The 17148-nt window shown below is 37.6% G+C and overlaps 1 protein-coding gene across 1 annotated transcript in view; it reads right to left on the bottom strand.

Moving 5' to 3' along the window:
* Positions 1 to 3164: 3164 nt before the first annotated feature.
* FGF12 (fibroblast growth factor 12) overlaps positions 3165 to 17148 on the bottom strand; it is a 289098-nt gene continuing 275114 nt past the window's right edge. Inside the window, exon 5 of the mRNA XM_068973583.1 lies at positions 3165 to 3564. Coding sequence (XP_068829684.1) covers positions 3446 to 3564 — 119 coding nt within the window. The 3' untranslated portion in view covers positions 3165 to 3445. The remainder of the gene's footprint in view (positions 3565 to 17148) is intronic.

The raw sequence follows: 17148 nt of genomic DNA, 5'->3' as shown, positions 1-17148 counted from the left end.
CATCCTTTACTTTTGTCTTCATACTCTCATCTCTTGTAGTGGTACCGCAGAACCACTCATCTACATAGAATACCTGAACCACTCATCTACATAGAATACCTATCAACAGCATTGTCATTTTCTTCAGTATAAGAATTTTTCTAACAGCTATCTGGATTAGAATGAGGCCCATAAAGCATCATTATTTGTGTCAAATTAATGTCTTTTTATTGTGCTAATCCATAATAACTGAAAGTGTGCTTGAAATTCATATGCAAAATTCAAAACTCAAACTATTACCATGATCAAGGATAAGTTGACCTGCTGTCCTCCAGTTTTCTGAAGCATAAAATCTCTGAGTTAGCCAAGGGAACTTCAGCACCATTTTGTTTCTATAGCTCAGACTTCTAGCTTAATCATTAGTAAGGTATATTGGCCAGAAAACTACTTTGTGAGATTCTCAAAAGTTTCATTTTCATTCTTAAGCCCACTGATTTTGAAACATGTTATCAATACAATAAGGCCTCTTAGAAAAAGCACATTTTACCTTATACTTACATAGTCAATTACAAAGCTTTACTGAAAGTCATAATTTTCCTGAGACTATCCCAATGCATTTAAGGAAAAAAAAAACAAGTTTACTTATAGGAGAACAAGTAATGGGTGAGTTGAGACCCAGAAATTGGATGATGAAAATCAAGATATTTTGCATAAACCTGAAAAGCAAACCATTTAAAATGGCTCATATTTTTGGAGGGAATAGAATAATAATATGTATATATTTGGTAATATTTTAAAAACCTAGATAGTGAATACTGAATTCTATTAAAGGCTTTATGTTAAAAAATAAGCAGCAGTTAGGCAAAAGTTCACCCTGTGCTCTAAACCACAGCTTTTGTCAGGTTAATCTGTTAAAGAACTTGAGATTTTCAACAATTTATTTTCTGAAATTAAGTATAACTTAACAAAGCTAATTTCCAAATGTTTCACAATGGTGAACATTTGCTTAAATGATATGGAGAAACACAAAATACAGACTGGGTAGTTAGAACTGTCTTCAGGGCTTTCAGAAAGGGGGAAGACGTGCATCTAGATGTGAAATGATAAACAGCCATTGTAAATAAGGGGAAGAATTTTGCTGGAGATTCATATCTCTATCATATTTTCCATAATATTGAACTAGGTAAGATATACTCTATCATGAAATCATCAGTATAATTGAGAACACTTTGTGAAACTGTCAACTGTGTCACTTGTGAGCTTGTGATGTGTGTATATGTGTGGATGTGTGTATGACCAAAAAGCTCAAGTCATTTTATGCTAAATGAGCCTGGGAGCCATTTTGTAGAAGCTTCCTTTTTATTTAAAAAAAAAAAAAAAGGCTTTGTGCTTATAATTTGATTGGTCCTGGAAGTGACAGGTGCGTTTATAATCAAGTGGAATCAAGAGTGACAAGGAGAAATAGAACTAGAGTTGTATTTCTTTTTTACAAGGGCATTCTTTTCCTAGAAGAATAACATTCTTTTCTTTAATTTAAATGCCTTTATTTCTTAGTTTCCAAATATTTGATTAAACAAATATCCCTTGCAGATGTGTGTTCAAAATCCTTGCCGAGATGCATAACTTTTATTCTTTGCAACTGATTACACGAATTCCTTCATTTCATTTTCTGCTTACCTCCTGATAAGAGAAATAGAATACTTGGTGAAGGACACCGACCACTAATGACTGTGTGGAGTGAGGGAAATTACAGTGACTTTGAAAGAATACAGCAACCAATGACAAGGTCATTAAAGTGAGGGCCTAGAGTTTCTGCAAAGTGTATATTTTAGGGAGTATTTGGAATAGTACATGCTGGACGGAGGAGCTATAGGAGAAGTAACATGCTAAGTCTTCTCACTGATAACATCCATAAATCTGCATATATTTCTTAACATTCTGTTGTGTTTTGTTTTGATTTGGATGTCTCTACACCATTCCTGATTTGTAGGACCAAGAAGATCTATTTTTTCCCCAAGGCAATTGTATTCATTTCTTCTCTAACATTTCAGTATTCCTAAATACGCATTTGCCTAGTGTTACACTTCTTTTTTATTATTATTACTTTAAGTCACTCACACAACCCTGCTGTGTGAGCCACAACAGGAGCTTCTGTTGGAACCATGGCTGTTAATTCAGTATTATTTCTCAATGCCCCTTGAAAATCCAGGGTATAACAATTTCCTTCTGTGTTCTAGGAGACAGACTTGTTTTCAATTAGATTTATAAATGAGGCTATCTAGCAACCAACAATTTACTGGCTTCATAAGATAGTAAGTTAAGAATTTCACAGCCATGCCTCCCAATTCCTTGGTGAAATTTGGAAAATGCTACATACAGAAAACTTAGTAAGGTACGAAGGCAAATATTGATATAGCTTGCTTGCACCAACTTCTTAGGATTTATTTCCTTATGGAAAACACCTTTTCTTTCTTTTCTGCTGCAAGAAATGGTATAAAACTCTCTTCTAAGACAGCTAGACATTTACCTATGCCCTTAAAGGTGTCAACAAAATAAAACAAACAACAAAAAAATCAGATCAAATGGTAAAACCACATAAGTTACATATCACTGCCAAGGCATGGCAACAACAAAGAATTTCCTAAAAGTTACTTCAATCTTAAAACAAGAAATTTTTTTCTAAGTGACTAAAGAAAAAAAAATTGAGCTCCTGAATTAATACTTTTTAAAAAAATGTGATATTCTTCTAGGAGAATCTGAAACTCTTGTTAGGAAGGAATGAAATCAGCTAATAGCACTAAATTCAACATATGACAATCCTTTCAATAAAACAATCTTAAATATTGATTTCAGGAATAAAATTTTAAAATAAAATTTTTCTTGATGTTAAATTATTCCTGGCTGTATACCTTATAGGCACTAGAATCTGTACTTCATACATGTTCAATATTATGGTAAAAAAATCCTGGAAACAGGCTGCAATTTTGTGTCAATTCCAAATGCCCAAAGAAAATACAAATTCAAAACACACATCACAGCATTATCCAGAGTTTAAGCCATTTAGGATATTACATCGATTTGTAAGTTCAATTCTCCAAAACCCTTTTCTTTAAGGTAATAACTTTATTTCGTCTTTATTATATTTATGTCTTCATTACAATTAGTCCTCTATTAATAACAGCACAGTTTGTTTTAATGCTTGTGGAGTCTTGGTTTATTTTTTCCTCTGCTTTTAGGTGCGCTAATCTTTCTGCATGTGCGTTTTCTACCACACTGCAACAGGCAAGCTTTGGTTCAATTTTCTTGTCCTACACAAAGGAAGATTTTGAGTGCAGAATCTTAGCCACTAGGTCCTGGGTTGTCATTTTATTTTCCTCTCCTTGGGTGGATTTATTGGAAGGAAATGGGTAAAGGGCAGGGGGAGAAAGGGAAGGGATGAAAGAGGGACGAAGGGAAGAGTTCTCAGCTATGTTGACTCTTGATTCACAACTTTGCCTCCATTCATGGTCGGTGTTCCAGAACTTTTCCTTGAACGCCCTTGTTTTTCTCCAATTTCATGTAGTGATGGCTCTCGGTACATACACACTGGAAGGCAAAAATCACATTAATTACTCACAACAATAGTGGACATCAAATTCAGCCTCAGTAAACATCTCAGATTTGAATTTATTTAGTGTTCATTCTCATCACTAGCTCTTTTTCCTACCATGAAAACGAGTCTTAACTTAAAATATTTAATGGATACACAATTTTTTCTAGTTCTATCAGTCACACCCTTTTAAGTCTTCCTGAGCTGCAGACATATAAGTGGTTTCTGTTGCCTTATAGATAAGGCTTAATAAGTTTTTGCTGTCTACTAACCTATGTAACAGGATTTTTATCTAGAGTGAGAGGAGACATCGGGAGTATAACATTTAAAGGGAGGAAAGACATATCTTGTTTTTCAGACTTTAGTCTGCAATCTAGTTCCAGTAGAGAAAAAAAAAACAAAACTCTTATTTATGTGATCTTTTAATCTTTACCTTACTACAAGAAATATGATACTGTTATATCAATTGAAATTTTAGTGCCAAGTTTCAGGGTATCCTATACAAGAAATGATAATAGGAGAGAGAGCAGAGAAGAAAAAAAAAAAACAACGCAGTTTTTCCAATTTCTTCATATTTCCCTCACCTAAGGTAATGAACAGTCTATGGCTTCTTAGTTATTGATCAATAGGAAATGTGATTATGCAACCTTGAGGTTTCAGTTTGCATCTATATAAACAGTTCTTTTTATCTTCTATTGTTTTGTCTGGCTCTAAAGCTCAGTCATCTGTGAATTATCACAGCTCTTGCTAGATTACTGCATAGAAAGAACAATGTTTTTCAATTCACAGTTACTCTTGTAAGATAGCATCTATCAGCATATTGAGTACATTAAAACAGATTCATTTTACTGTCGTGAGACAAATGTGACTGTATATGAGCATATGAAATATTTACTTAAATATCAAGAGATAGTTTCATTGACTTAGGAATAAACAACTGCGTACCCCTATCTGTTGAATAATCACTACAGTACCTTGGCAATCTGAATGTTATTTCCAATCAAACTGCTTCTTCCTATAGGCTTTGCCCTGGGACTAGAAACCTGAGCATGGCCATGAATAAATAGATGTTGTATGGTGGTTAAGAGCACCAATTTAGGAGACACACTGTCTGGTCCACTTCCACACTCAGCCACTTTCTAGCTCTGTCCAATTGGACACCTAGTAAGCATCTAAAGATGTATAAGAAAAATGAAGAAGCTGATCTCCTCATGAAAATTCTGAATAACAGATTTCAGAGAACACAGTGATAAACAGTTTTTACTGAAGTTACATTCTAAATCCAAAACTAAATTAAGAGAGTTAAGAGACAAGTAAGTTTCTCCTCAGACTAGTTCAGTAATGAGGAGAAAGGTTTCTTGCAACATCTCAGTAGGAGGGCTTCTTAAATGTTCATCTGTATTTGAATCACATAGGGGTATTATTAAAATGCAAATTCTGATTCAGAAGATCTATAGTGGGCTTAGATTCTGCATTTTTAGTAAGTGCCCAGGTGATGCTGACGCTAGCAAAATCTGAACCACACTGTGGTTAGTATAAAATATATATAAAAGCATGTTGATTCAGTATATCATATACAAGTATTATATGGATTTTAGAATGAGATTTTAAAATATTTGTACTGAATAACCCCTCCAATATCCTCAAAGGACTAACTACCTTTGGCCTTACTAGCAAAGTGTACATAGGAAATTAGTTTAGAAAGAATAGATCCTATAATTTTCAGATAGTACTAGTAGGTAATTCAAGGGTCTGCTTTTCTTTTACTAAAGGCAGAAGATCCTTGCGTAAGATTCTATTAAACTCTTGAAATTCTTCAAGCCTAATGTCTCTTGCATATATTTCTGTTATAGGGAAAGTGTCAAAATCCCCCAAACTAAATAATATGTCTATGTGTGCAAAATATATAACCATGTGTTTATAACTGGTTAGTGCACATGGGAACCCAGAAGATGTAATGAAGTGATTGGACTGGAAAGCAATTTATATGATGCCATAAAGCAGTTTTTCCCTACTCTGTCACCTAATCAGCTTTGAAAATCCCCAAACCTGACCTGGGGCTTCCCAGGTGGTGGAAGTGGTAAAGTATCCACCTACTAATGCTTTCCTGGTGGCTCAGATGGTAAAGAATCCTCCTGTAATGCGGGAGACATGGGTTTGATCCCTGGGTTGGGAAGATCCCCTGGAGGAGGGCATGGCAACCCACTCCAGTATTCTTGCCTAGAGAATTCCCATGGACAAAGGAGCCTGGTGGGGTACAGTCCATAGGGTCACAAAGAGTCGAACACAACTGAGTGACTAAGCACAGCACAGCTAATGCAGGAGACGCAATTGATCCCTGGGTCAGAAAGATCCTGGAGAAGGAAATGGGAATCCACTCCAGTATTTCCTGCCCAGAAAATTCCATGGACAGAGGAGCCTGGCGGCCTATAGTCCATGGGGTCACAAAGACTATGGACTGCTAACTATGGACTGCTAAATCAGTCTCAAAGAATGAAAAAAAAATCTAATAAATTATAAACAATAGATTTTTGGCATGCAAATTTCTAAACTTCAGTTTAGAGACACAAAGAATATTACTCTTAATTTCCATTAAATAATATATTTTATAATTTTTGTGCTTGAATTTCTTAGTGTTGTAATTTCTTTTTAAAGTTTCCTTCTGTCATACACTCTACCCAAGACATTCGTTTTTAACTTATATCTTTTTTTGCTATTTCCCACTTACATATAAAATACCTAAGTTGTGATAACACAAAAGGTTGCCATTATAATTATCACTGCAAGTAACTTTACTAATAATGTAATCCTGCTGGCCATCCAAGTAACAAGTCCCCAGAGTTTTCCAAGCTGGCATCTAAACTTTTTCAATGTTTCTGAAACAGTAAAAGTTACCAGTGTCATAGCAAAGTGTGCAACTTGCTCTTTTTTAAGGACAATTCAATTACAAATTTTCCTATTTTTCCATTAAATGAAGTAGTAAAATTCCAGGTTTGAAAAAAACTGTTCAAACTAGCTGGAAAATTAAGAGTAACAAAACAAATAAATTTATGTTAATGTCTTGGGCTTCAATTTTCATTGTTACTTTCAGGCTCTCAGATGCCAAACAAGGGGTATAAATCTCAGTCAAATTTTAGAATTAAAAGGTAATTAAAAGAATATGATCTAATTAGAAAGCCAAGAAAGAAACAACAAAACACTTCTCCCAATATAACTTTCTTTGATAGTTGTATCAATACTCCATAACTGTGCTATTCTGTCTGAAAGGTACATAATAAAATGATGACACAGAATACAAGAAGAAAACAAAGCATAACTGTACTATAAAGTGCATTATATGTCCAAAATATAAACCAAAATTACTGCAATGTACACAATAATCACAATGATAGTCTCTAAAATTTGCATGCCAAAAATACATATATTTTTAAAGATTTTTAAAAATACTTTCAGACTGATTTACCAGTCCATATTCAGGTAATGAAATTCCAGCAGTGGCCACAAGACTGGAAAAGGTCAACCCTCATCCCAATTCCCAAGAAGGGCAGTACTAAAGAATGTTCAAACCACCAGACAATTACATTCATCTCTCATGCTAGTATGGTTATGCTCAAAATCCTCCAAGCTAGGCTTCAGGATTACATGAAGAGAACTTCAGATGTTCACGCTGGGTTTAGAAAAGGCAGAGGAATCAGAGATCAAGTTGCCAATATTTGCTGGATCACAGAGAAAGCAAGGGAATTCCAGAAAAACATCTACCTCTGTTTCATTGACTACACTAAAGCCTTTGACTGTGTGGATCATAACAAACTGTGCAAAACTCTTAAAAGAGATGGGAATACCAGACCATCTTACTTGTCTCCTGAGAAACCTGTATGTGGGTCAAGAAGCAACAGTTAGAACCCCTGTAAGGAACAACTGGCTGGTTCAGGATTGAGAAAGGAGTACAATAGGCTGTTTATTGTCACCCTGTTTATTTAACTTATATGCAGAGCACATCATGCCAAATGCTGGCTGGGTGAGTTAAAAGCTGGAACCTAGATTGCTGGAAGAAATATCAACAACCTCAGATATGTAGGTGATACCACACTCTAATGGCAGAAAGCAAAGAGAAACTAAAGAGCCTCTTGATGAGGGTGAAGGAAGAGAGTGAAAAAGACGGTTTAAAACTCAGTATTAAGAAAAAACTAAGATCTCAGCATCCAATCCCATCACTTTGTGGCAAATAGAAGGGGGAAAGGTGGAAGCAGTGACAGATTTCCTCTTCTTGGGATCACTGCAGATGGTGACTGTAGCCATGGTATTAGAAGATGATTGCTTCTTGGCAGGAAAGCTATGACAAACCTAGACAGTGTGTTAAAAAGCAAAGACATCACTTTGCTGACAAGACTAATGTCCACATAGTCAAGGCTACAGTCTTTCCAGTAGTCATGTACAAATGTGAGAGCTGGACAGTGAAGAAAGCAGAGTGCTGAAGAACTGACGCTTTCAAACTGTGGTACTGGAGAAGACTCTTGAAAGTCCCTTGGAAAGCAAGGAGATCAAACTAGTCAATCTTAAAGGAAATCAACTGTGACTGATGCTGAAGTTAAAGCTCCAATACTTTTGGCCACCTGATGCGAAGAGCTGACTCAGTGGAAAAGACCCTGAAGTGGGAAAGATTGAAGGCAGAAGAAGAGGGCGACAATGATGAGATAGTTGGAAGCCATCACCAATTCAATGGACGTGAATTTGGGCAAACTCTGGGAGATGGTGAGGGACAAGGAAGCCTGGTGTGCTGCAGTCCATGGGATGCAAAGAGTCAGACACAACTTGGTGACTAAACAACAAGTCAGGTCTGACTCTTTGCAACCACATAGACTGTAGCCCTGGATTAATCCCTTCAACAAATCTATTATTTCAGAGTCTTCAAAGCCATTTATTTATTTTCATAGTCAAACTGTCTTTAAATGAACTGTAACAACAGACAGAATTTTGCATTTAACCCTAACTGGGATTAACTGACTTCTCAGTCTGAATGACCACAGAGGGATGAGATTCTCATATAGAACCCAAACTGGCATTTGATTGTGAAGATTTTCCTGGATCTTGCTGGGGAGTGCCAAAACCTGCCCAGGTGGAAATTCAAAGCCATTTTAAACTGACCAACTAAATATGATAACCAGGTGAATAAAGTAGGTGAGAAATTCCTCTCCTCATTTTTTAAATATAAAAGAAACTAAGTGACTTCCCTAAAATCAGATGGTGAAGAGTAGCAGAGCCAAATGAGAGTGTAGGATTTCAGTCTTAATCAAAATTTCTTAATAAAAGCACAGAAACAATTAGTCAAATAAGTGGTGCAAATAATTGTCTTATACCAGACAATTTTAAAGTTATTTCCATATATTAATCTAGGTCCAAGCTGGCCTCATTTCTACCAAATATTCCTAATGTCATTAAAAAAATGGAAATGAAAACAAATTCAGGATGCCTATTTAAAATAAATAGGTAACAAGTATTGGCAAGTAGGTGGAGGAACTGGAACCACTGTACACTGATGGAAGGAATTTAAAATGGACAGCCACTGTGAAAAACTAGACAATGATGTGCTCAAAAAATCAAGCATAGAATTACCATATGATCCAGATATGTCACTTGTGGATATATACCCAAGAGAAATAAAAGCAAGGGTGTGAGTAGTATTTACACAGCCATGTTCATAAAAGCATTACTTGCAATAGCGCAAAGGTGCAAGCACCTTTGGTTGGTTGAACCAACGAACAGATACACAAAAGGTGGTATATGCATACAATAAAATCGTGTTCAACTTAGAAAGGAAGCAAATCCTAACACAAGCACGGATGAACCTTGAGGACCTAAAGACAAAATGAAATAATAAGCCACTGGGGAAGCCTAAGCTAGGCATAAAAGGAAACATCTTATGATTTTACTTATGTGGGATATCTAGAGTAGTCATATTAATAAAGTCAGAACATAGAATGGTGGTTTCCAGGGGCTGAGGGAAGGAAGTATGCAAGTAAATACTTAATGGGTATAGCGTTTCAGTTGGGGAAGAAGAAAAAAGTTTAGGGACGGATGGTGGTGATGGCTGCAAAACACAGAAATGTACTCAATGGCACTGAAATGTACTCTTAAACTGGTTAAAATGGCAAATTTCCTGTTGTGTATATTTGCACAACATACTTAAGAATTATACATAATTTTCAAAAGTCACACACACAGAAACAAACACCTTACATGTAAGCTGTAAACAAAGAAGTGACTATTAAAATCAGACATGTCCTATTTGTATGGGAAGAACCAACAATTCCTCAATAGTCAACAGTATCAGTCTTAGAACTGTGCTAAGAAAAAGAGAATTGAGATACACTAAGGATATAGGACTGCGAAGAAAGCTGAGTCCCGAAGAACTGATGCTTTTGAACTGTGGTGTTGGAGAAGACTCTTGAGAGTCCCTTGGACTGCAAGGAGATCCAACCAGTCCATCCTAAAGGATATCAGTCCTGGGTGTTCACTGGAAGGACTGATGCTGAGGCTGAAACTCCAATACTTTGGCCACCTCATGCAAAGAGTTGACTCATTGGAAAAGACCCTGATGCTGGGAGGGATTGGGGGCAGGAGGAGAAGGGGACAACAGAGGATGAGATGGCTGGATGGCACCACCGACTCGATGCACATGAGTTTGGGTGAACTCCGGGAGTTGGTGATGGATAGGGAGACCTCGCGTGCTGCGATTCATGGGGTTGCAAAGAGTCGGACACGACTGAGCGACTGAACTGAACTGAACTGAACTGAAGGATAAAGGGCTGGTGAGAAGATAGGGAAATCTGATGAAAACATCCTAGGCCTTCGCTATCTAATACAGTATCCATTTTGCCTATGTGGTCACTGATCACTAAAAATATGGCTACTCCTAATTCAGAAGTGCAAGAGGGATAAAATAAACACTGAATTTTAAAGACCACACTAAAAATTACATCTCAGTGGTAATGCTTTATATTACTTACATATTGAAATGATAATATCTGAATATACTAGATTGAGTACATTATTAAAATCCATTTCATGTTTATTTTTTATTTTTAAAATATGACTACCAGAAAATCTTAAATTAATAGAATACTTAGCTCATATTATATTTCTATTACACAATGCTCTCTTAGAAGAGTTTGTTCTTCTCTGGAAAAGAAGTGTCTTGATTAATGTCAAGAGCTTCCCAGGTGGCTCAGAGGTAAAGAATCCACCTGCCAATGTAGGGGATGTGGGGTTTGATCCCTGGGTTGGGAAGATCCCCTGGAGTAGGAAATGGCAACCCACTCTAGTATTCTTGCCTGGGAAATTCCATGGACAGCGGAGCCTGGCAGACTACAGTCCATAGACTCGCAAAGAGCTGGGCATGACTTAGTACACATGCAGGATTAATCTCAAAGCTACCAATTACTATATGATGGGGAGGGGAATTGAGAAAACTTCCTGACCTGACTGACCTGACCTCCATGAGCACACTTAGAAGAGACAGAGTATATTGGATTTCTTTGATGGAATGACCTGGTTCACAAAGCATTTACTGACCCTTTCAATTTGGCTTTACTAATATTGCATCACTTGGATTCTATTATAGTATTTTCTTCTTTCCTCTCCTCAAATTCCAATTACTCTTTTGCTGACTGATATCCAAAGAAGAATTTGTTTCAGTATTAACTTGTTCATTCATTCTATGAGCAGAAACAAACTGCTTCGTACCAGGTGCTCTGCTAGACTCTGTGGCAACTGCAAGAAATGATCTGATTCCTGCCCTCAAGGAGTTCAAGGCCAAGAAAGAGAGCATAGACATGCACACAGATCACAGAGAGGAAAGGGCCACAGCAGAGCTGGATGGGAATGAGTATCTAAAATAGCTCTTTAATGTTGATTTAGCCTTGAAGGAGGCAAAGGGTTTAGAGAATTGGATGGGCTAATAAGTAAGAATGAAGGGATGGGACTGCCAGTGGTTAAGAATCTGCCTGCCAATGCAGGGTACACGAGTTTGATCCCTGGTTTGGGAAGATTCCACACGCCACAGGTAACTAAGCCGGAGCACGACAACTATGGAACCAGGGCTCTAGAGCCCATGCTCCACAAGAAAAAGGACCACAATGAGAAGCCTGCTTGCCGCAACTAGAGAGGAGCCCCCACTCACCGCAGCTAGAGAAGGCCAGCACACAGCAACAAAGGCCCAGTGCAGCCAAAAATTTAAACAAACAAACAAACAAAAAGAATGAAGGGATGAAGTGCAGGTTGTCTAAGAGAAACAGTGACTGCTGAAGCATGAGATAAAACTGAGGTGATGAGGGACGAGAGTGACCGAGCCAACTGGAGTCAGACCTTCTGAAGTCCAGGAGAGAGGATTTAAGCCTGGATTTTGGTACATATCCGCCTGAATTTGATAGTGAACGAACAGCTAATAATATGTCCATCAAGTATATGAGTGTATAGGGAAAAATCTATTCAATCTCTTTATTTATAAAAATGTCCAACTATGTTTACATGACATGAATACAGCCAGGCAGGATAGTTAAGAAGAATCAGTCAAATTGACTCTTACTGCATAGATTCCATAAGAAATGGATGGCAACATTTCAAACTTTTATGAGTTGTTCTGATGCCTTGCAAACACCATCTTAATTTCTCAGGAACAAACCTAGATGAGGCACTATTACGTATGAGACCAGCTGCGTATCTAATATATATAGTTGGCTCTCTGTATCCAGGGGGTTCTACATCCTCAGAATCAACTAAGGATTGGGAAATACTCAATTAGAAATTCCAGAAAGTTCCAAAAAGCGAAACTTGAATTTGTCCTGATCTAGCCATCTATGGGGTTGCACAGAATCGGACACGACTGAAACGACTTAGCAGCAGCAGCAGCCATTTACACAGTGTTTACATTGCATTGAAATGAAGTGAAGTGAAGTCGCTCAGTCATGTCTGACATTTTGCAACCCATGGACTGTAGCCTACCAGGCTCCTGAGTCCATGGGATTTTCCAGGCAAGAGTCCAGGAGTGGGTTGCCATTTCCTTCTCCAGGGGATCTTCCCAACCCAGGGATCAAACCTGGGTCTCCCGCATTGTAGGCAGATGCTTTACCATCTGAGCTACCAGGGAAGCCCTACATTGCATTAGGTACTATAAATGATCTAGAGATGATTTAAAGTATCCAGGAGTATGTGTGTAGTATATATATGCAAATACTATGCTATTTCATATAAGGGACTTGAACATCTGCAGATTTCAGTATCAGCAGGGATTCCTGGAATGAACCACAAATACTGAATGATGACTATACTTGACATCTAACATATTTTAAGTTCCATAATTTTGACTGTTATTGAAAGGTGGGGCTCTCTTGGTTAAGCTAACTAACATACTGACAAGGGCTATCTTTTTGTTTTGTGGGGAGCATAAGAAGAATAAATAGTAAGTGATAAATCAAGAATTACTAGTTCCACATATAAGAATCCTATATATTTGACTGTACACTAAAAATTAATCACAGCTTTTTATAGCTATTGGTACTAGAATTTTAAGTTCTGGTATTAATTTCCAATTATCTATTACTAAGCAATTGTGAAAAACCTTTAAGAAACATTTCTAAGGAACCATCTAGATGCTGATCTTCAACAGTTACATAAATTCTACAGCTCCTAAACTGTGCTTCTCAAATTCTCCTGTCCCACGTAAGTCAAGTTTTTTCTTCCGAATAATTGATTCCTGATTTTAATTTTGCAGTAGTTCAAAGGATTTTTCCATCACTTTCTACTACAATAAGATTTTATTTCATTATAAAACATATTTATTAGTGTAGGCCTTAGAATTTTTAAAAATCTATCTGACTTTGAATATTTTCTTCCAAAGTGCTTTGCTTTATATATTCTATCCACTACAGCTATGAGAGCAAAGTTTGATATTCCAGTTATTTTGATATTTCTAAATTGAGAATAAAGGGAATAAAACAAAAAATCTAACTTACTATCTTTCTTGTCCTCCCAGCTCCACAAATCTGTTTCACAGAAACTCAGACTCAGTGCTACCTTAGATTTAACAACTGGAAACAAATTCTCTATGGGAAACTTGGGATGTTACTATCTAATCATGTTATCATTCAGAATCCTATGGGCTTCATTTGTGATACAGGCTTTATTTTTGTGGACATGATTTAATGGCCATTTGTTGGTACAGAATTGATTTCTTTGGTGTTACTTACCAATTTAACTTCATACTATTTTTACAAGTTTCAATATCCAAATTTCAAGAATGCTTAGTATCCTAATATAATACCTGCCTGATTAACAATGTTACTTCTCCATCACAAGGCTCTTCTGGGTTGTCTTGATCATATTTCTTGCTCTTTTTTAAGTATGATAAAATATACTTGCTCTTTTTTCACCCCACATAATGTTTCTGAGATAAGTATTATGGTTCCTCTAACACATGTGATATCATAATGTCATTGCTTTTGTTTTAGTTGCTAAGCCATACTCAATTCTTTGTGACCCCATGGACTGTAGCCTTAAATTTCCCAGGCAAGAATACTGGAGTGGGTTGCCATTTCCTTCTCCAGGGGATCTTCCTGACCCAGGGATTGAACCCACGTCTCCTGCACTGGCAGGCAGATTTACTGCTGAGCCACCAGGCAAGCCCTAGTTTTGGATAAATGGTAAAAGGAGATAATGCTTTGAAAAGGGAAGTATTTCTGTATGGCTCTTTAGATCTCTTTCTTCAAATCAGTTTTCTATTTTTCCTCTTTTCTCATATATGTTTAAATTTCTTCTTCTTCTTTCCCTTCTCCCTCCCCCACTCTTGCTCTTCCTCCTCTTCTTCTGAAAGTTTCGTTTTATTCATGTTTTGACTTTTCTTGATTTATAGTACATTGGAGCAGAGGGGTTTATCCCAGGTTTCGGCATAAAAATGAGGCAGAGATTTCATGAGAGAATACTCTTCCTTATTTGCAGACGCAGGGACAAGTGAGGGTTTCTAATAAAATAACTCACGTTACATATTGTTTTAAGACATGGCATCCATTAGGAATCCTTAGTTCACCCCTTCAATGTGAAGAGGACACACTTGCATGATTGACACCCATAACTAAGTGACTTGGTGTAGCGAAGGCTGTCATTTTCACAGCTTCCTGAGAGATCGTGGCCATACGTCTATAGAAAGTCCTGCAGTCCTGTTTTCAATTAAAATTCTACACTTGGTCATAACAAGACCATAGGCTACCAACCTTAAGTTAACATATGGTATTTGCTCTATTTAAATTTTGCTTTATTTTTAAATGCAAGATTGTGCCATTAGAAAAGAAAAAGACCAAACGTATATCACATATAACACATATATCATCCTCTCTTTGTGAGGTTAGGTACGGGTCTTTCCAGGATTGACTTTCCACTTAGTATTTCTCTATTAGATTCTTTCACTTGTACCTCTGCTGTGAATGTAGTTGTTATCAGAATCAGCAGGTGTCCCTTGCCATTATAACAGCTCAGACTCCCTGTCTGAAACACTTAACATTCAATAGTTGATTTTATTTTAGTTATCATACATTTCTCTTGAAAAACAAACTAAAATCATGTCTTTCTTAAAACTGAAATCCCAGGGGTTGCTGTTATTTATAAACCAACCTATAATAAGTCAGGTTCCAGGTACCATCCAAGGGGTATTCGTCTAAGAAACTGCTGTCTTCTTAACCATTTGTTGTTTTAGTCAGTAAGTCATGTCTGACTCTTTGTGATCATAGGGACTAGAGCCCATCAGGCTCTTCTTGCCCATGGGATTTCCCAGGCAAGAAGACTGGAGTGGGTTGACATTTCCTCCTCCAAGGAATCTTCCCTGACCTAGGGGCAGAACCTGCATCTCCTGTGTCTTCTGTATGGGCAGGGGGATTCCTTATTGCTGAGTCTAAGCTAATATTAATTGAGCACTTACTCGGTATCTGCACTTTATATACAGTAAGTTTATTTTAAATGACCTTAACAGACAGTTTAATTGATCCCTTTCTCAGTTAAGGAAACTGAAGAGCAGAAAAGGTAGTTTGTTTAAAGTCATTCACTGACATAAACAGAATCAGCTTCAAATTCATGTGTGATTAGCTCCAGAGTTCCTGCTCTAAGCTTATAGTTAAACAGCTTAATGAGTTTAGAGAAAAAACTTAGTTGCTTGGTCTCAGTCAAAATCTTGATCCCAGGGACTTCTCTGGTGGTCCAAGGGCTAAGACTCCATGCTTCCAGTGTAGGGGGCTGGCGTTCAATCCCTGGTCAGGGAACTAGATCCTGCATGTAACTTAAAAGTCCCACGTGCCACAACTAAAGATCCCACATGCTGCAACTAAGACCGAGTGTAGCCAAATAAATATTAAAAAAAAATCTTGACCCCAAACCTCATGGGGGTGCTCAGTACTTTGTGGAATCCTCCTCCATTTCTCTAGCCAATCCCCTCTCCTGGTCTTCCATATCTCTCCTTCCTCCTCAAACTCTGAAAACTGCCTCATACCCTCCTTAGACTCAGGAAATAGGCTTGCTTTCTTTCCTTTTCTTTTCTCTTTTTCTCCTTCTCCATTTATCTCTCCCTCTTTCCTTCCTTTTTGTCAGTAACGACACTCTGAATTCACTTAGAAAATACATGCAGAAGAGAAAGCGTTCATATTTCCACCAGAAAAGTTATACCAACCTGCACACATCTGCTTGTGCATATCCTGGCTTCCTGCTTGTTAAAAATGCTTGAACTCTTCCTGTTTCTATTTAAATCTAGTCCTAACTTTGCCACTTGTGTACTTGATCCCATCCCCTCTGGTCAGTATTACTCAGTGACCCTCTCTCCTATAATACCAATTTCCCCTTCTCCCCCATCAGTCTATAAATATGCTAAATAGCTTTAAACAAACAAACTCCAACACATAGCCACCATGTTTCTCTCCACCTTGGGCTCCATTTCTCTATTTTCCTTTTAAAACAAGACTCCTCAGAGGTGTCATTTAATATTACTTTCTTCTTTCCTTTAACTCTTGTTATAACTTCTATCAACTCCAATTAGACATTCCCACAACTCCTCTGAAATCAATCCTGTGAAGTCACTATTGAATGTATGGTCAGTTCTCTTTCAACAGCTTGCTGGATGCTCTACCAGTATTTGGTAGAGATAACAACTCTAATCTTGACTTCCCTGGTGGCTCAGTTTTGCCTCTTTCTAGTTATATGCACCTGGAGAAGGAAATGGCACCCCACTCCAGTACTCTTGCCTGGAAACTCCCATGGACGGAGAAGCCTGGTAGGCTGCAGTCCATGGGGTCACTAAGGGTCAGACACAACTGAGCGACTTCACTTTCACTTTTCACTTTCATGCGTTGGAGAAGGAAATAGCAGCCCACTCCAGTGTTCTTGCCTGGAGAATCCCAGGGACAGGGGAGCCTGGTGGGCTGCCATCTATGGGGTTGCACAGAGTCAGACACGACTGAAGCGACTTAGCAGCAGCAGCAGCAGCAGCAGCAGCTATTTGGACCTGGGTGAGCTATGTAATTGCTCTTAAACTCAGTTTCCTGATGTTT

Source organism: Capricornis sumatraensis, chromosome 1 (assembly GCF_032405125.1).
Source record: "Capricornis sumatraensis isolate serow.1 chromosome 1, serow.2, whole genome shotgun sequence".
In the NCBI taxonomy this organism is placed as follows: Eukaryota; Metazoa; Chordata; class Mammalia; order Artiodactyla; family Bovidae; genus Capricornis; species Capricornis sumatraensis.
The sequence above is the reverse complement of the archived record's forward strand: the minus strand, read 5'-3'. Positions and strand labels throughout refer to the sequence as shown.